This window comes from Mustela erminea, chromosome 5, assembly GCF_009829155.1.
Source record: "Mustela erminea isolate mMusErm1 chromosome 5, mMusErm1.Pri, whole genome shotgun sequence".
NCBI lineage: Eukaryota > Metazoa > Chordata > Mammalia > Carnivora > Mustelidae > Mustela > Mustela erminea.
Genome location: NC_045618.1, coordinates 71715454 through 71736751, shown reverse-complemented (window position 1 = coordinate 71736751; position 21298 = coordinate 71715454). Strand labels below are relative to the sequence as shown.

Below are 21298 nucleotides of genomic sequence, written 5' to 3'. Positions count from 1 at the left end.
ATAGGGGTGCATGTATCTTTATTGTTTTTGTATTCTTTGGGAAAATACCCAATAGTGGAATTATTAGAGCACATGGAAGTTCTGTTTTTAATTTTTGGGGGGAAATCCATACTGTCTTCCACAGTGGCTGAACCAGTTTGCATTCCCACCAACAGTGAAAGAGGGTTCCTTTTTCTCCACATCCTCACCAACACTGATGTTTCTTGTTTTTGTTTTTGTTAAGATTTATTTATTTGAGGAGTGCCTGGGTGGCTCAGTGGGTTAAGCCTCTGCCTTTGGCTCAGGTCATGATCTCAGAGTCCTGGGATCAAACGCGCATTGGGCTCTCTGCTCAGCAGGGAGCCTGCTTCCCCTCTCTCTCTGCCTGCCTCTCTGCCTACTTGTGATCTCTGTCAAATAAATAAAATCTTTTTTAAAAAAAAGATTTATTTTTTTAAAAAAAAGATTTATTTATTTGAGAAACAGAGTGTGCATCTGCTTGTGCCTGGAATGGGGGGAGGGACAAAGGGAGAAAAAGGGACAGTCTTAAGCAGACCCCATGCTGAGCACGGGAGCCCCAACATGGGGATCGATCTCACAAATCTGAGATTACAACCTGAGCTGAAACCAAGAGTCACACTCAACCAACTGCATCACCGAGGCATTCCTCTTGTTTCTTATTTTAGCCATTCTGACGGGTGTGAGGTGGTATCTCATTGTGGTCTACATTTGCATTTCCTTGGTGATTAGGAATGCTGAGCATCTTTTCATATGCCTCTTGGCCATCTGGATGTCTCCTTTGGAGGAATGTCTGTCCATGTCTTCTGCCCATTTTTTTAAATTGGCTTATTTGCTTTTTTTGGTGTTGAGTTGCATATGTTCTTCAATATTTTGGGTACTAAATCATTATTGGTTTGCAAATATCTTCTCCCATTCTGTAGGTTGTCTTTGTTTTGTTGTTAGCTTTGCTGTGCAGAAGCTTTTTATTTTAATGTAGTCCCAATAGTTTTTGTTTCCTTTGCCGAAATATCTAAAAAAGTTGGTATAGCCAGGGTCAGAGCAATTACTGCCTGTGTTCTCCTTTGGGATTTTTTTTTTTTTTAAGATTTACTTATTTTAGAGAGTGTTCATGTGCATGGGGGGAGGGGCAGAGGGAGAGGGAGAATCCCAAGCAGACTCCCCGTGTTAAGCACACTGCCCAACACAGGATTCAGTCTATGGACCCCAGGATCATGACCTGAACCAAAACCAAGAGTTGGACACTTAACCAATTGAGCCATCCAGGCCTTTCTCTTCTAGGGCTTTAGGCTTTGAGGTCTCATACTTCAGTCTTAAGTCCATTTTGAGCTTATTTTTGTTAGGGTGTAAGAAAGTCCAGTTTCATTCTTCGCATGTAGCTGTCCAGTTTTCCCAACACCATTTATTGAAGAGCCTGTCTTTTTCCCATTGCATATTCTGGCCTCCTTTGTCGTAAATTAATTGACCATATAATCATGGGTTTATTTCTGGGCTCTTTGTTCTGTTGGTCTGTGTGTCTGTTTTTTGTGCCAGTACCATACTGGTTTGATTACTAAGCTTTATAGTATATCTTGAAATCTGAGATTGTGATAGCTCCAATTTTGTTCGTCTTTCTCAAGATTGCTTTTGCCTATCTTCATGGATCCGCACAAATTTTAGAGTTATTTCTGATACTTTTGTGAAAAATGCTGTCGGTATTTGGATAGGGATTACATTAAATCTGTAGATTTCTTTAGGTAGTATGGACATTTTCACAGTATTTATTCTTCCAGTCCATGAGCATGGGATATCTTTCCATGTGTTTGTGTTATCTTCAATTTCTTTCCTCAGTGTTTTATAATTTTCAGAGGATAGTTCCTTTTACCTCCTTTTAAGTTTATTCCTAGGTATTTTTGGTGCAATTGTAAATGGACTATTGTCTTACATTTTCTTCCTGCTACTTCCATTATTACCAAGTAGAGATGCAGTACATTTCTATATATGGATTTTGTATCCTGCAACTTTACTGAATTACTTAGCAGTTCTAGTAGTTTTTTGTGGATTCTTTAGGATTTTCTACATATAGTATCATGTCATCTACAAATAGAGTCATACTACTTTACTAATTTGGATGCCTTTTATTTCTTGTCTGATTGCTGTGGCTAGGACTTTCAGCTGTTAATGTTGAATTAAAAAAGTGGTGAGAGTAGACATCCTTGTCTTGTTCCTGAGCTTAGAGGTAAAACTCTGTTTTTCACTAGCTATGGGTTTTTCACACATGACCTTTACTACGTTATATTCTAAACCTTCTTTGTTGAGGGTTTTATTATGGACGGATGTTGTACTTGGTCAAATGCTTTTCCTGCATCTCTTGAAGTGATCATAGGGTTTTTATCTTGATGTGAAGTACCCCATTGATTGATTTGCAGGTAGTGAACCACCCTTAAACCCTAGGAATAAATCCCACTTGATTGTGGTGAATAATTTTTTTACCTTTCGTAGTGTCTTTATCTGGTTTTGGTGTCTGAGTGATGGCTGGCCTTGTAGAATGAATTTGGAAATTTTCCTGCCTCTTCTATCTTTTGGAATAGATTGAGAAGAATAGGTATTAAATTCTTCTTTAAATGTTTGTTAGAGGGCACCTGGGTGGCTCAGTGGGTTAAACGGCTGCCTTCGGCTCAGGTCATGATCTCGGGGTCCTGGGATCAAATCCCGCATCAGGCTCTCTGCTCAGCAGGGAGCCCGCTTCCTCCTCTCTTTCTCTGCCTGCCTCTCTGCCTACTTGTTATCTCTGTCTGTCAAATGGATAAATAAAATCTTAAAAAAAAAAAATGTTTGTTAGAATTCACCTGTGAACCCCTCTGATCTGGACTTCTTAAAAGTTCTTTGATTAGTGATTCAGTTTCCCTGCTAGTAATCTGTCTGCTTAAATTTTCCATTTCTTCCTGGCACAATTTTGGTAGTTTATATGTTTCTAGGAATTTGTCCATTTTTTCTACTTTGTCCAATGTGTTGGCACATAATTTCTCATAATATTCTCTTATAATCTTTTATATTCTGTGGTATTGATTGTTAGCTGCCCTCTTTAATTTCTGATTTTGACTGTGCGCTCATTCTCCCTCCCTGCTCTCTCCCTTTAGGAGTCTGGCTTTTTGTTAATCTTTTCAGAAAACCAGTTCCTGATTTCATTGGTCTTTTTTTTTTTTTTTAAGTTTCTGTTTCATTTATTTCTGCTCTAATCTTTATTCTACTGGTTATTCTACGATTAGGTTGTTGATTTGAGATTTTTCTTCTTGAAGGAGGCCTGTATTACTATAAACTTCCCTCTTAGAGTAACTGTTGCTGCATCCAAAAGATTTTGGGTTATTGTTTTTATTTTCATTTGTTTCCATGTGGGTTTTTTTTTTTTTTTATTCAATTCTTGGTTGACCCATTCATTGTTTAGTAGCATGTTGTCTGACGTCCATATATTTGTGTTCTTTTTAGATTTTTTTCCTGTATCCAATTTCTAGTTAAATACCATTGTGCTTAGAAAAGATGAATGATAAAACTTCATTTTTTTGCGTTTGTTGAGACTTGTTTTGTGGCCTAACATGTGATATACCCTGGTGAATGTTTTATGCGCACTTGAAAAGAATGTGTATTCAGCTGTTTTAGGATGGAATGTTCTGAATATATGTTAGATCCATCTGGTCCTTGAGTCATTAAAAACTATTTCCTTGTTATTTTTCTGTTTAGATGATCTAACCAGTTATGTAAATGGGATCTTAAAGTGCCCTACTATTATTGTGCTACTTTCAAAGTCTATTTTTTTGATACAAGTATTATGACCCCAGCTTTCTTTTCATTTCTGTTTGGTTAATAAATTATTTTCCAACCCTTCACCTTTTTTTTTTTTCTTTTTTTTTTTTAGAGCAGGGTTTGGGGGAGGGCAGATGGAGAGGGAGGGAGAACCTTAAACAGACTCTGGGCTGATTGCAGAGCCTGAGTTGGGCTTGATCTTAGACCCCCAAGTCACGACCTGAGCCAAAGCCAAGAGTCAAACGCTCAACCGACTATGCCACCAGGAACCCTCACATTTTTAAAAAGTTTTATTTATTAAATAATCTCTGCACCCCATGGGGCTCAAACTCACCGAGATCAAGAGTCATGTACTCCTCCAGCTGAGCCAGCCAGGCACCTCTATCCCTTTACTTGTGTTCTGTGTCTTTAGGTCTGAAATGAGTCTTTTGTAGGCAACATAGGTCTTGCCTTTTTTTTTTTTTTTTTCAATTAAAGATTTTATTTTTTTTATTTGACAGAGAGAGGGGGAACACAATCAGGGGGAACGGGAGACAGAGAAGCAGGCTTCCCGCTGAGCAGGGAGCCTGATGTAGAGCTTGACCTGGGATCATGACCTGAGCTGAAGGCGGACACTTAACTGACTGAGCCACCCAGGTGCCCCAGGTCTTGCTTTTGTTTTAATCCATTCTGTCACCCTGTGTCTTTTGAGAGTTTAGTCCATTTACATTCTAAGTAATTACTGATAGATCTGTACTTCCTGCCATTTTGTTACTTGTTTATAGGTATTTTTGTAGTTCTTCTCTATTCCTTGTTCTCTTCTCTCCTGATTGGCTGGATTTCTTTAGTCATAAACTGGGATTCCTGTTTATTTTTTTACATATCTATTACCAGTTTTTCACTTAACGGTTACCATTAGGTTTATATATAATAATAGTATGCATATAGCAGTCTACGTTAAGTTGATGGTCATTAAAGTTTGAACCAGCTCTAAAAGCACTAAATTTTTACTCTCCTCCCCCTATTTTGGTATATGGTGTCATACTATGTATCCTTTGATTTTGTGAATCCGTTGACTGATTTTTTTATACATAGGCATAATTTACTGCTTTTGCACTTGTACTTTTCTTACTCCTGCTTATTGTCTTTCCTTTAGGCTCAAAGAGTCCCCTTTAACATTTCCTACAGGACTTATTTGGTGGTGATGCCTTCAACTTTTGTTTGGGAAACTTTTTATCTCTTCATTGATTCTGGATGGTAGCCTTCCTGGGTGGAGTATTCTTGCTTGCATGGTTTTTCTTTTCAGCACTTTGAATGTATCATGCCACTTTCTTCTGGCCTACAGAGGTTTTCTGCTGGGGGTGGGGCACATGTTAGCCTGTTTTCTTTTTCTCTTGCTCATCTTAAAATTATCTATTGAGCACCACTTTTTGCCACTTTAATTACTACATGTTTTGGGGTGGCTCTCCTTGGGTTGATTTTGCTAGGGACTCTGTACCTCCTGGATCTGGATTTCTATTTGCTTCCTCAGATTTGGGAAGTTTTCATCTATTGTTCACATACATTTTCTACCCCCTTCTCTCCCTCTTCCCCTTCTGGGATCCCTATATTGCAGATGTTTCTGTGCTCAGTGATGTTGCTGATCTATTCCCATTTTTTATTATTTTTTCTTTCTCCTTTTCAGCTGGATTGCTCTCCATTCATTGCTCTGTCTTCCAGGTAGCTGATTTGTTCTGTTTCCTCTGGTTTGCTCTTTATTCTCTCTTGCATATTTTCCATTTCAGTTACTGAGTTCTTGATCTCTGACTGGTTCTTTCTTATATTTTCTGTCTTTTGTGGAGAGTCTTACTGAAATCCTCCACTCTTTTCTCAAGTCCAGTGAGTATCTTTATAACTATTACTTTAAATCCTTTATCAGGCATATTGCTTATCTCCCTTTCGTTTAGTTCTCCTGCTATGATTTTTGACCTGTTCTTTCATTTGGGACACATTCCTTTGTCTTCTCATTTTGTCTAATGCTCTGTGTTTGTTTCTGTGTGTAAGGAAAGTCAGCTACATCTCCTGCTCTTGGAGGTAGTGACTTCGTGAAGAAGTAGTCCTGTAGTGCTGTGCAGTGTAATGTCTGCTGTGTCCCAGAATCTGGCACTTTAAGGCTGTCTCTTCTGTGTGTTGTTGTGTGCCCTGGTATTGTGGTTGAGCTGTGTTTGCCTTAAGTCCAGTCATCTGCAGTGGCTCTTTTTGCCAGATTGGGGGCAGGGTTTGGTCCCTGTGTTGTTAATGGGCCAGTCTGGAGCCATCTTCCGCTTGAGCTAGGTCAGACCAGAAGTTTGCCAGAGCTGCAGTTACCAAACTATGTTGTCCCTTGAGGCCTTCCATGTTGGGAGGGGCCTGCAGTCAGACCAGATGAGTACCCTCAGCCCACTGCTGGTATTGCTGGTGAGTGTGGTTATCTTCCCCTCTCCCCAGGGCAGTCAGGACTGCTTGCACAATGCCATGTTTGTCACATTGCTTTGGAGAACTCTTGCAGAGGATGGTTTGTGCAGGAGCACAGGAGAGTGTGGGAGTGGGGCCTGCTGTTAGCCAGGTTTGTGCAGATCTAAGGGAAGGGACCTGGAGCCACTTTGGAGAACTAGGAGACTTGAGTATGCTGAAGACTTCAGGGGAATGGGGCACGTGTTAGCAAGCTAGGTGGAGAAGTTTGTGCTGCTCTCGTTCCTATAGCTGTCCATGTATCTAGGCTTAGGGGCAGGGGAGCTAAATAGTGCCCACCAGCTGTTTCATTCTTGGAGAAGTTGCCCAAAGATCCCTGCCCTTCCAGGGCACGCTCTGAGATTAGTAAATAAATCTTCTTCCCATGTACTCCAAGCAGGTTTGTTTTTTTTTTTTTTTTAAACTGCCATTTTTTGGAGTATCTCAGCAGGGTTCTTCCTTACGCTGTCTCTTTAAGGGTGGAGACTCAGTTTCCTATCACCCCTCCTGCTCTCCCAGAGCTGAGCCACTGATGTTTTAAGTTCTGGATATTAAGCCCACTGATTCTTAGGCCCCTCTGGCTTTCAAAGGCAAATGTATGGGGATTCATCTAACCAGTGCAGGTCCCCCATGTATGGGGTGCCAGGGGTGGGGTCTGCTTCTTTCCCTTCTCTGTGCTTACAGTGGCCTCCTTCCCACACACAGTCTCCTGGCTCAGGTTGGTTCCAGGCTGCATCTCTACCCTTCCTACCATGTGGCCTCTTCCTCTTTGGTTAGCTCTGGAGGGTCTGTCCTGCCAGTCTTTGGGTCATTTTCTGGGCTATTTACACTGATGTGAGTGTTACCTAGGTATATGGTGGGGCAGGGTAAGCTTAGGATCTCCTAGTTCACCATCTTTCCCAGAAGTCTGTTGTTTCTATTAATACAAATGTTTTCCATTCTTACTCTAGAAGCCATCATTCCCTTATAACCTTATAACCTCACATTCCCTTATAACCTTAAAACCCGCCTTCCACTTTAACACATTTCATCCTTACATACCAAATCCATCTGCAACTCTGCTACCTGAAGTAACTAGTAAGATACTTCTCAGAGAGATGTCCTTGTCGAAGAATCTTTATAGTGTCCTCATGGCCTACAGTGGAATCAGTCTAAATCCCCTAGAGGGCTTTCCCTCACTTCCCCTAATATTACTGCCAGTCTGTCACACTGTTCATTGGATTCACGCGATCCTTGCTCAGCAAATTTTTGTTCATGGCATTTCCCCAGTAATAACCACCTTTCTCACACACCCCCTGTCACTGCTAGTTAAAATGTTTCAATACCCAACTTAAATTTTATCTCTCTAGTGATTTTGCAAGAGACCACTTTCTCTCGAGTCTAAGCATTCTTGGTGCTTCCGTTTGCTCAGATCGCTGCTCTGTACTTTCATTGTTTCTTACTACGTTTATTCCCCTCTCTCATCTGCATCAAATGGGCTGTAAATTATATTAAAAGAAGCACAAATTCTCGACACTTGCTTCCCTCCCAAATTCATTATCAACACAAAGGCAAACATATAAAGTGTTCAGAATACTTAACAGACCTAATTGGGTTTTTTTTCAAATCGAAGTATAATTGACAGGGTATTACATTACTTGCAGGTGTACAGGATGACTCTATATTTGTATATATTGCACAATGATCATCACAGCTTCATCAACGTCCATCACCATACAGAGGTAAAAAAAAAAAACTTTTTTTTTTAAATTTGAAGATTTACTCTCCTAACAATTTTCAAATATGTAATACAGTACAGGCACAATTCGTTTTATTGTGCTTAACTTGATTGTACTTCATAGATAATGCATTTCTTAAAAAATTAAAGGTTTGTGGCAACCCTGCCTTGAGCAGCTCTCTCTGCACCATTTTTCAGCAGCAGTTGCTCACTTCTTGTCTCTGTGTCACATTTGGGTAACTCTGGAAATATTGCAAACTTTTTCATTATTACTGTATTAATTAGGGTGGTCTGTGATCAGTCATTAGGACTCATTGGAAGGTCAAGTGATGAATAGCATTTATTTTTAGCAATACAGTATTTTTTTTTAATTTTTACTTATTTATTTGACAGAGAGAGACACAGCAAGGGAACACAAGCAGGGGGAGTGGGAGTGGGAGAAGCAGACTCTTTGTGGAACAGGGAGCCTGACGCAGGGCTCAATCCCAGAACCCTAGGCTCATAACCTGAGCTGAAGGCAGCGGCTTTAATCCACTGAGCCACCCAGGTGCCCTGCAATACCATATTAATCAAGGTATGTAATGTTTTTGTATCTCATACTATTGGACACTTAATAGGCTGTAGTGCAAACATAACTTCTGTCTGCACTGAAAAACAAATTTATTTGATTCACTTTATTGTGATATTCGTTATATTGTGGTCATCTGGAACTAAACATGCATTATCTCCAAGGTATGCCTATATTTGAATTGTAGTGGCCCTGCTGTGCATAACATCCACATGACTTTATAAAGTTTGTACCTTTTGACTACTGTGACCCATTTTTGTCCACACACACCCCTTGCCCATCCAGCATGTGCCCATTCTCTGGCAACAACCTGTTCTCTATATCTGTGAATTTGGGTTTTTGTTTTGCTTCAGATTTCACATACAAGTGGTTTCATGGGATATTGGTCTTTCTTTGTCTGACTTCACTTAGAATAACCTCTAGGTCCATCCATGTTGGTCTCAAATGGAATGATGTCATCCTTTTTATATATACATAATCTAGTATCCATGTAGGTGTATGTTTAAAGCCTTTATTTATTAGAGAGAGCACAAACAGGGAGTACCAAAGGGAGAGGGAGAAGTAGACTCCCTGCTGAGCAGGGATTTCCCAGGACCCTGGGATCATGACCTGAGCCAAAGGCAGATGCTTAGCCAACTGAGCCATCCAGGCTCCCTGTATTTAAATATATATACAAACATACGTATATAAATGTAAATACATACAGTACATTTTCCTTCTCCGTTTGTCTGTTGATGGACTCTTGGGCTGCTTCCATAATTTGGGTATTATAAATAATGCTGCAATGAACATAGGGGTGCATATATTTTCCCAGTTCGTGTTTTCATTTACTATGGGTAAATACCCAGTAGTGGAATTCCTGCATCATATGGTGTTTTTTAAAAAGATTTTATTTATTTACTTGACAGATCACAAGCAGGCGGGGGTGGGGTGGGGTCGGGAGCAGGATCCCCACTGAGCAGATAGCCCAATGTGGGGCTTGATCCCAGGACCCTGGGATCATGACCTTAGCCAAAGGCTGAGGCTTTAACCCACTGAGCCACCCAGGTGCCCCTCATGTGGTATTTTTAACTTTTTGAAGAACTTTAATAGTGTTTTCTCCATTGCCTTCCATTTTAGATTCCCACCAACAGTGCACAAGTGTTTCTTGCCATCTCTTATTTCTTGCCAACACTTGTTATTGTTTGTGTCTTTTATTTTAGCCATTCTAACAGGTATGAGATGATCTCTCATTATAGTTTTGATTAGCGTTTCCCTGATGAGTGATGTTGAGCATCTTTCCATGTGCCTGCTGGCCACCCGTATGACATCTTTGGAAAAGTGTTCATGTTCTCTGCCCATTTTGTATTTGGATTTTTTATTTTTTTGGCATTGAGTTGTATAAGTTCTTTATGTATTTTGGAGACTACCCCTTACTAGATACATCATTTGCAAATACTTTTTTCCACTCAGTAAGTTGCCATTTGGTTTTGTTGATTGTTTTGCTTTGCTCTGCGGAAGCACTTGATGTAGTCCTAATAGTTCATTTTTTGTTTCCCTTGCCTTAGGAGAGCCTATCTAGAAAAATGTTACTGTGGCCAGTGTCAGAGAAAATACTACCTGTGTTTTCGTCTGGGATGTTTATGGTTTCAGGTCTCATTTGGGTCTTTAATCCATTTTGAGTTTATTTTTATATAAGTTGTAAGAAAGTGGTACAGGTTCATTCCTTTTCATGTAGCTATCCAGTTTTCCCAGCACCATTTGTTGAAAACACTGTCTTTCTCCCTGTTGTATATTCTTGCCTCCTTTGTCATGGATAAATTGACTGTATAATAAATAGTAGGTTTATTTCTGGGCTGTCTATTCTGTTCCATTGATCTCTGTGTCTGTTTTCGTGCCAGTACCATACTGTTTTGAGTACTGCTCTTTGTAGTGTATCTTAATATCTGGGATTTGGATACATCCATCTTTGTTCTTTCTCAAAATTTCTTTGGCTCTTTGGGGTTTTCTTTAATTCCATACAGACTTTAGCATTATTTGTTTGATTTTGTGAAAAATGCTGTAAGTATTTTGATAGGGATTGCACTGAATCTCTAGATCTTTTGGGTATAATGGAAATTTTAACAATATTCTTCCGGTACATGGGCACAGAATTTATTTCCATTTGTGCATTTTCAGTTTCTTTGACCCATGTTTTAGTTTTCAGAGCACAGGTCTTTCATCTCTTTATTAATTTTATTCCAGGGTATTGTATTCTTTCTGGTACAAGTGCAGATGGTATTTTTTAATTTCTCTTTCTGTTACTTTGTGATCAGTGTATAGAAATGCTGCTGATTTCTGGGTATTAATTTTGTATCCTGCCCCTCTACTAACTTCATTTATCACTTCTCATAGTTTTTTGATGGAATCTTCAGGATTTTCTGTGTATCATATCATCCTGTCTGCAAATAGTGATAGTTTACTACTTTACCAAGAGATGGATGTACCTCCTCTCTTGTCTGATTGCTGTGGCTAGGACTTTCCAGTACAGTGGTGAATAATGGTGGTGAGAATGGACATCCTTGTCTTGTTTCTGACCTTACATAGAAAGCTCTGTTTTTTCACTATTATGTTAGCTGTGGGTTTTCATATATGGCCTTTATTATACTGAAGTATGTTCTCTCTAACCCCACTTTGTTCAGACTTTTATCATGAGTTGACACTGAATCTTGTCAAATACTTTTTCTGCAGCATTTGAGATGATTGTATGATCTTAATCCTTTGTTTTGATGATGTGTATAACACTGATTGTTTTTTGCAAATAGTGAACCATTTTTGCATCCCTGGAATAAATCCCACATGATCTGCAGTGAATGATCTTTTTACTAGATTACTGTATACAGTTGGCTTATATTGTGTTTTTCATCCTCATAGATGCAAAAGTCTTCTGGGATATTGAATTGGAGATTGTGTGTGTGTGGGGTGTGTGTGTGTGTGTGTGTGTGTGTGTGTGTGTGTGTGTGTGATGCCTGTGGTTTTGATATTAGGGTAATACTGGTGTCATAAAATGAATTTGGAAGCTTTCCTTACTCTTTTTCAAATAGTTTGAAAATAATTGTGTATTCTTCCTTAAATGAGTAGTAAAATTTACCTGTGAATCCCTCTGGTTCTGAACAACTATTTTTGGTGATTTTTTGATTACCAATTAAATTTCACTACTAGGAATTGGTCTGTTCAGGTGGTCTGTTTTTTTCCTGGTTCATTTTTGGAAGGTTGTATTTTTCTAGGAATATATCCCTTTATTCTAGGTTGTCCAATTTGTTGGCATATAATTTGTCACAATATTTTCTTAGAATCGTTTGTATTTCTCTGGTGTGAGTTGTTACTTCTCTCTCTTCTGATTTTATTTATTTAGATCCTTTTCTCTTTTTTGTGGATGAATCTGGCTAAGGGTTTGTCTGTTTTGCCCTTTTTCCCCCTTTGCTCCTTTGCTAATTCCACATGTGAATGAGATCATATAGTATTTGTCTTTCTCTGGCCGACTTATTTCCCTTAGCATTATTCTCTCTAGTTCCATCCATGTTGTTGCAAACGGCAAGATTCCATTCTTTTTATAGCTGAATAATAATGCATTCTACATATATATTTTCTTTATTCATTCATCATCAGTGGATGCTTGGGCTGCTTCCATTGTTTGGCTATTATAAATAATGCTGCAGTAAACATGGGGGTGCATGTATCCCTTTGAATTAGTGTTTTTGGGTTTTTTGGTTAAATACCCAGTTGTGCAGTTCCTGAATCATACAGTAATACTATTTTTAATTTTTTTAAAGATTTTATTAATTTATTTGACAGAGAGAGATCACAAGTAGGCAGAGAGGCAGGCAGAGAGAGAGAGAGAGGAGGAAGCAGGCTCCCTGCTGAGCAGAGAGCCCGATGCGGGACTCGATCCCAGGACCCTGAGATCATGACCTGAGCTGAAGGCAGCGGCTTAACCCACTGAGCCACCCAGGCGCCCTATTTTTAATTTTTTGAGGAACCTCCATTCTGTTTTCTGCAGTGGCTGCTCTGGTTGGTATTCCCATCAACAGTACAAGAGAGTTTATTTTTCTCCACATCCTTGCCAATACTTGTTGTTGATGGTGTTTTTTATTTAAGCCATTCTGACAGGTATGAGGTAATACCTCATTGTAGTTCTGATTTGCAACTCCTTTATGAGTGATGTTGAGCATCTTTTCATATATCTGTTGGCCAACTCTGTGTCTCTGGAGAAGTATCTGTTCATATCTTCTGCCCATTTTAAAATTATTTGTTTGGGGAGGGTGTTGAGTTTTATTAGTTTTTTATATATTTTTGGATACTAGCCTGTTACTGGATGTCATTTGCAAACATCTTCTCCCATTCATTTGGTTGCCTTTAATTGACGGTTTCCTTTGCTTTAGGGAAACTTTTTATTTTGATATAGTCCTAGTAGTTTATTTTTGCTTTTATGTCCCTTGCCTCAGGCAACATATCTAGAAAAATGTTGCTATGGCCAGTGTCTGACCAGTTATTGCCTGTGCTCTCTTCTAGGAGTTTTACGGTTTTGGGTCTCACATTTACATCTTCAAACCATTTTGACTTTATTTTTGTGTATAGTGATAGAAAGTGGTCCCACTGCATTCGTTTACATGTAGCTGTCCAGTTTTTCCAACACCATTTGTTGAAGAGACTGTTTCTTTTCTGTTGTATATTCATTCCTCCTTTGTTGAAGATTAATTAACTGTTTAACCATGGGTTTATTTTGGGGTTTTCTGTTCTATTCCATTGATCCACATGTCTGTCTTATGCCAATACCATACTGGTTTAATTACTACCACATTGTAATCTAGAATTGTGATACCTCCAGTTTTTTCTTTTTCAAGATTGCTTTGAGTATTTGAGGTCTTTTGTGCTTCCGTACAAATTTTAGAATTGTTTGTTCTAGTGCTGTGAAAAATGCTGTTGGTATTTGGATAGGGATTGCATTAAATCTATACACTGCTTTGGGTAGTATAGACATTTTAACAATATTTCTTCTTCTAGTCCATGAGCACAGAATATCTTTCCATTTCTTTGCATTGTCTTTAATTTTTTCATCAGTGTTCAACAGTTTTCAAACTACAGGTCTTTCACCTCCTTGGTTAAATTTATTCCTAGATATATTACTGGTTTTGGTGCAATTGTAAATGGGATTGTTTCCTTAATTTCACGTTCTTTGCTTCATTATTAGTGGGTAGAAATACAACAGGTTTCTCTACATTGATTTTTGTAGTCTATGACTTTACTGTATTCATTTTTCAGTTTTAATGGATTTTTGGAGTCTTCAGGGTTTTCTATACATATAGTATCATCTGCAAATAGTTTTATTACTACTTTACCAGTTTGGATGCCTTTTATTTCTTTGTTGTCTAATTGCTGTGGCTAGGACTTCCAGTACGGTGTTGAATAAAAATAGTGAGACTGGACACCTTTGCTTGTTCCCCATCTTAGGAGAAAAGCTCTGTTTTCTCCCATTGAGTATGATGTTAGCTGTGAGTTTTTCATATATGGCCTTCATTGTGTTCCCTCTAAACCTACTTTGTTGAGGGTTTTATCATGGATGGATTTGTACTTGGTGGAGTGGTTTTCCTGTATCTATTGAAGTGATCATACGGTTTTTATTCTTATTGGTGTGAAATATCCTGTTGATTTGACTCGCCAATATTGAACCACTCTTGCACCCTAGGAATAATTCCCATTTCATTGTGGTGAATGATTTTTTCAGTATACTGTTGAATTCAGTTGGCTGATACTTTGTTGGGGTTTTTTGTATCTGTGTTCATGAGGGATGTTGGCCTGTGGTTCCTTTTTTTTTTTTTTTTTGTGGTATCTTTATCTGGTTTTGGTGTCTGGGTGATACTGGCTTTGTAGAATGAATTTGGAAGTTTGCCTTCCTCCTCTGTTCTTGGAACAGTTTGTAAAGAATAGGTATTAATTTTTAAATGTTTGATAGAATCCACCTGTGAAGCTCTCTGGTCCTGGACTTCTGTTTAGGGGAATTTTCAAATATTACTGATTAACTTTCATTGTTGGTAATAGGTCTGTTCAAATTTTCTCTTCCTGCTTTAGTTTTGCTAAGTTCTATGTTTCTAGGAATCTATCCATTTCTTCTCAGTTGTCCAATTTGTTGGCATATATGTTTTCATAATAATCTGTTAAAGTTGTGCAACATCCGGACAACACAACGATACTCTGTTGTGTTGGTTGTTATTTCTTTCATTTGTGATTTTGAGTCCTCTGTCTCTGTCTCTCGCTCTTGAATCTGTCTAGAAGATTACCAGTTTTTGGGTCTTTTCAAAGAACCAGTTCCTAGTTTCATCTATTTTTTTAGATTATGTATCATTTATTTCTGCTCTAACTTTATTATTTCCTTCCTTGAGTTTGGTTTGGGTTTTGTTTCTTCTTTTTGTAGCTCCTTTTAGGTATAAACTTAGGTTGTGGGAGACTTTTCTTGCTCCTTGAGGCAGGCCTATATTGTTCTATACTTCCCTTTTAGAACCACTTTTGCTGCATCCCAGAGATTTTGGGGCATTGTGGTTTTGTTTTCACTTGTTTCCATATAATTCTATTTTTTTGGTTGACCCATTCGTTGTTCAGTAGCATCTTACTTAACTTACATGTATTTGTGTCTTTCCAGCTTTTTTCTTGTGGTTGATTTCTAGTTTCGTAATGTTGTGGTCAGAAAAGATGCATGGTATGACTTCAGTTTTTTAAAAAATTTATTCAGACTTGTTTTGTGACTTGTGTCCCATTCTGGAGAATGCTCCATGTGCAGTTGAAAAGAATGTGTATTCATTCTGTTTTAGGATGCAGTGATTTCAGTATGTCTGTTAAATCCAGCTGGTCCAGAGGATCATTCAAAGCTAGTGTTCCCTTACTGATTTTCTGTTTGGATGATCCATCCATCAGTGTATGTGGGATGGTAGCATCCCCTACTATTATTGTGTTAATATTATTTCCTTCATATATTTATTTGACAGATAGAAAGTACAAGTAGACAGAGTGGCAGGCAGAGGGACAGGGAGAAGCAGTCTCCCCACTGAGCAGGGAGCCCGATGCAGGGCTCGATCCCAGGACCCTGGGATCATGACCTGAGCCAAAGGCAGCTGCTCAACTGACTGAGCCACCCGGGCACACACCACCCATCCGCCCCCAGCTCTCTTTTGACATCCATTTACATGATAAATCTTTTCCATCCCCTCATTTTCCAAATGCAGTTGTGTTTAGGTTTGAAATTAGTCTCTTGTAGGCAGCATTATGATGGGTCTTGTTTTTTATTCGCTTACCACCCTCTGCCTTTTGATTGGAGCATTTAGTCAGTTTACACTCAAAGTAATTATTGATGTGTATTTATTGCCATTTTGTTACTTGTTTTGAGGTTGTTTCTGTAGATTTTTCTCTAATCTTTTCCTCTTTTGCTCTTTCATGGTTTGTTGGCTTTCTTTAGTGACAACTTGTGTTCCCTTCTCTTTATTCTTTGCGTATGTGTTACTGTGTGTGTGGTTACAATCAGGTCTCCACACATCTTCTGCGTAACATCTTCTGCGTAATAGCATCTGTATGAAGTTGATAGTTACTTAAGTATGAATATATTGTATACTCCTCTGCCTGCTATGTTTTACACATATGGTGTCATATTTAGCATCCTTTCATGGATCCCTTGACTGGCTTTTACAGAAATACTTATTTTTACTGCTTTTGTGTTTCCTCCCTTTGTACTATCACTTTCAGTCTGGCCTTTCCAAACAGTTCCCTTTAGTATTTCTTGCAGGGCTAGTTTAGTGGTCGGGAACGCCTTTCATTTTTGTCTGTGAAACTCTCTCTCCCCCTCTATTCTGAATGATGTACTTGCTGAACAGAGTATTCTTGGCTGCAGACTTCTTTCCTGTCAGCATTTTCAGTATATCATGCAGTCACTCCCTTCTGAGCTGCCAAGTGACTACTGAAAACGGTACTGATAGCTTTTTGGAGTTTCCCTTGTATGTAATTTTTTCCTGCTTTGAAATTTTTTTTATCACTATATTTTTGCCACATTAATTGCTGTGTGTCTTGGTGTGCACCTTCTGTGAATTTGTTGGGGGCTCTCTGTGCCTCATAGATTTGTTTCCTTTCCCAGATGAGGGAAGTTTTCAGCTGTTACTCAAATAAATTTTCTGTCCCCTTCTCTCCTCTAACATCCCCATAATACAGATGTTACCACATTCGATTGAGTCAATCAGGCATATTATTTACATTCGTTTCACTTAGATTTGTTGCTTTGATTTGGTTCTGTTCTTTCATTTGGGACAGATTTCTGTGTCTCCTCTTCATATTGTGTATGTGTGAGGAAAGCCAGCCACTTCTCTCGCTCTTAGCGATAGCAGCCTTCTGAAGAATAGGGCCAGTAATGCAGTGCCCTGTCCCCTGTTCCCTGGGGCCTGGCACTTCAGAGTGTCTCCTGGGTGTGCTGTGCTTGTTCTGCGGTTGAGTCCTGGGCATCACCTTCCTCAGATCCGGTTGTCTGCGAGGTTCGCTTTGCCTGCTCTGTGCAGGGCCTGGTTCCCAGCAGGGGAGAGGCGCATTTTAACAAGGTACACAGTCCTATGCTTGTGAAATGTGCCCTGTGCCGAGGGTCGAGGTCAAGGGTTGTGTTGGCAGAGTTTGCACTGGTCTTCAGGGGGAGGAGGGCCTGACTTTTTTCCCCTACTTTTTCTTTTTTTAGTCTCTTTGATTTATTTCTGCTCTGATCGTTACACTTTCTTTTCCTCTACTCCCCTGGAACCTTACTTGATTCTTTTTTTTTTCCTTTGGGATTAGGCTTGTAGCGCTATATACGTCCCTCTTAGAACTGCTTTCTCTGTATCCCAAAGATCTTGCACTATTGTTTTCTTTTCATTTTCATTTACCTCCATGTATTTTCTTTTCTTCTTGGCTTGCTTCCTTGAACAATGGGTAGATTGTACTGTCTCCCTATGCTTTTTTTTTTTTTCTAGTCCTCCTTTGCTGGGATTTGTCTCATACCATTATGATCAGAAAAGATACATGTGGGCGCCTAGGTGGCTCAGTGGGTTAAGCCGCTGCCTTCGGCTCAGGTCATGATCTCAGGGTCCTGGGATCGAGTCCCACATCGGGCTCTCTGCTCAGCAGGGAGCCTGCTTCCTCTATCTCTCTCTCTCTCTCTCTGCCTGCCTCTCCATCTACTTGTGATCTCTCTCTGTCAAATAAATAATAAATAAAATCTTTAAAAAAGAAAAAGAAAAGATACATGCTAGGAGTTAAATCTCCTTAAATTTACTGAGGCTTGTTTTGTGGCCTGATTTATGTTCTAGTCTGGAGAACATTCCATGTGCACTTGAAAAGGATGTGTATTCTGTTTAGGGATGGGATGATCTGAATATATGTTCTGTCCATCTGGTCTAATGTTTCCTTCAAAGACTATTTTCCTTATTGATTTTCTGCCTCCATCTATCCATTGATGGAAATGGGAGTTTTAAAGACACCCACAGTTACTGCTGTATTACCATCAGTTTCTCTCTTTAGGTCTGTAAATCCTTGCTTTATCTTCTTAGGTGCTCCAGTATTGGGTGCATAAATATTAATATTTGTTATATCCACTTGTTACTATAGTAGTAATGTCCTTCCTTGCCTCTAAAACAGTCTTTGTTTTAACAAAGTCTATTTTTTTTCTGGTGCTGATACACTGGAAAACAATATGGAGGTTCCCAAAAAAGTTAAAAATAAATACCCTAAGTTAAGAGTATAAAAGTTAAAATTATAGGGAGGGTATGTGCTTTGGTGAGTGCTGTGAAGTGTGTAAACCTGGCGATTCACAGACCTGTACCCTTAGGGATAAAAATATATTAAATGTTTATAAAAAATTTAAAAAAAATTTAAAGAATTAAGAGTATAAAAGTTAAAATTAAAAAAAGTTAAAAATAAATACCCTAATAAATACCCTAAAAATATTTACCCAAAGAAAGCAAAAACCAGTAGCTCAAAGGGATACATACCCCGATATTTACAGCAGCATTATCTACAGTGGCCAAAATATTGGAACAGCCCAAGTGTCCACTGACTGATTAATGGATAAAGAAGATGTGTGTGTGTGGGTGTGTGTGGGTGTGTGTGTGTGTGTGTGTGTGTGTAATGAATTATTACCCAGCCATAAAAAAAAGATTGAAATCTTGCCTTTGCAATGACATGATGGAGTTAGAGAGTATAATGCTAAGCAAGATAAGTCACTCAGAGAAAGACAAATACCGTATGGTTTCGCTCAGGTGGAATTTACAGAGCAAAACAAAGGAGGGACTAGGGGGAGAGAAACGAAGAGAACAAACTGATGGTCATCAGAATGGAGGCGGGTGAGGTGATGGGGATGAAGAAGTGAGTGCACTGCTTGTGAGGAGCACCACGGGGTGGATGGCAGTGGTGGATCATTGGATTATACAGCTGAAACTTACCCTGTATGTTAAATAACTGGAATTCAAATAAAAACAGTATTTTTGATATAAATATTAAATGTATAATGATCTATAATCCTGTTTGGGTATGTGCTTTAAAACTTTCTGAGGTGTTCAACAAACTCCAAGATTTGAAATGGCACATGAAGTCTTTTTTACTAATTAGGCTTGTTTATTTGGTATTTTCAGTTACTTGGAAAGCACTGTCAAACCAACAGTGATGAGCATTAGGTTATATTATATGGGTAAATGCTATAACGAGCCTAGAAAATATATGAAGTTCCTTGTTTTACTATGTCCTAGTATAAGGCCACTACTTAAGTGATTGATATGTTATGTCACAGAAATAACCAGATTTCCTTGTCAGTTGCATTATAATGAACTTTCAGATCTTTAACCATGTCCATTTGAGGATTGGTTTTTTGGGGTGGTTTTGTTTTTTCGTTTGTCATTTATAGTTTTAAGATTTAGTCTAGAGCACATGAGCAGGGGGAGGGGCAAAGAGAATCCTCAAGCAGATTCCCTGCTGAGCTCAGAGCCTGATGTGGTGCTCAATTGTAGGGACCTGAGCCAAAATCAAGAGCCAGTCACCCCTCATTTGATGCTCTTGCAAAATGTGTTTCTTCTTCAAAGAGATTCATAAAGGGAACTTTTGACAAATAATGGTTTTTGGTATATTCAAAACTGAGCTAGGTAAGAATTTCCAGAAATAATGGAAAAGCCACATTCAAACAAAAACTAATATAGGACTGAATGAATTGAGGAAAATGATAAAATATCCTTCATGAACAAATTGAAACATTTAATTTTTCTCCCTACCTCAACCCTCCAGAGTCTAGAAACTGAGTATTCTTCCTTCTATGGCAATTATAGTTACTTGTGTAAGTTAAATAAAAACCTGTTCTCCTAACAGGACACTGTTTGGAAGATTGGTTATATTACGAAGGCTTTGACTGGAATGTCATGCTTGAGAGAGAAATGCATCACCTCAGATACGACCAGACTGCTTTAAGGAATTAAGATTGACCTTACGGAACCAAGGGAGCCTCTTGGAACTGTTGGCCTGATTCCTTGCTTGCAGAGTTCCCAGCGACCTTACCAGGTGAGTAAGGAATGTCTTCCTGGAGGGTGCAAGAATCACAGCATATTTTGGGCATCTGAAGAAGAGAAATTCACTCAAATCAACAGGAATTGCAGGCAGGTCCGATGATGATAATTTGGCTTGTCTCTGGCCTTGAGTTCAATCTAGAGATTCCTTTAAAATCTGCTTTACTTGGAACTTTTTATAAGGACCTATAATGATCAGTCACTGTTCTTGATGAGCTTATGTGAATAATTGGGCCAAGTTAGTTAAAACTGGGCTTGTTTTAACACTAATGAGTTTTGACTTGGCTATTTCTGGAAATAAGGGTGAATTTAGAAAAACTGTTCCAGTATGGTATCCTTATGATGTTCGAGTCTAGTTTCAACTTTAAATGTTGTTGTTTGCCTAAGCTAGACAACTGGAGGTAAACTTCAGAGAGATTGCTCTAAGAGCTCCCATGTAAACAGTTTCCCTGATTGTTACTCTGTGGGGATAATAAAAAGGACCCTGTGGGCCTATGATGATTGAGACAGCGGGATGAGGGGATGGCCTCCCCAGCAGTTGTGGGACTCTCGTATCACCTTGAGCACTTCTCTGTGGCTGGCATGACAAAATTGCTCCTTAAAAATCAGAGCGTTGTGCTCGCTTTGGTAGCACATATACTAAAAATCAGAGCGTTACCCCACTCCATGGGGCTAAGTATAAAATAGTGGAGATAAGGGATGGCCTCACCTTGCTTCATGATTGGAGAATGCACTTAGGGATGCCCTTCTCTCAAGAGACCAGTCCTCTCCCACTTACCCACAATTCCTCATTCCTAGGATATTGTAAAGGCTAGACAAGGCAAAGAGGGCTTCTTGATGGTTTTATCCTTCACCCACATTTGCTCCAGGAGGTACCTCTGTCAATGTCACATTGTAAGTAGAGGCTTTAGCCAAGCAGACAGGAGCCACTTTTAACCAAACACAACATGAAGCCACCCACACATTTGAAAAGTGGGCCTCCAAAACCTAATGGCCATTGATACCCTGACTGCAAGTCAAAGAGGAAGTTATTAATGCTAATACTGAGACTAAATGACATGCATATGTCCCAGACAACTCTTCCTGTGTATCCAAAGTTTTAGCAGATGTGCATACCATACCTAAACTTTCTTTTTTTTTTTTTTAAACAATGGGCACATTATGCTGAGCTACACAACCAATCTTCCTACCAGATTTGTGGTTTACTGCCCCTACCAAGCACTG

General features: G+C 39.0%; 1 protein-coding gene across 2 annotated transcripts in view; it reads left to right on the top strand.

Annotated features, from left to right (window-relative positions):
• BCL2L10 (BCL2 like 10) overlaps window positions 1–21298 on the top strand; it is a 40487-nt gene that overhangs the window by 18200 nt on the left and 989 nt on the right. Inside the window, exon 3 of one of the 2 annotated variants that reach the window (XM_032343751.1) lies at window positions 19881–20069. In XM_032343751.1, coding sequence (XP_032199642.1) covers window positions 19881–19920 — 40 coding nt within the window. In that variant the 3' untranslated portion in view covers window positions 19921–20069. Of the gene's footprint in view, window positions 1–19880; window positions 20070–21298 lie in introns of those variants that run through there. The other variant, XM_032343749.1, reaches the window with a different exon arrangement.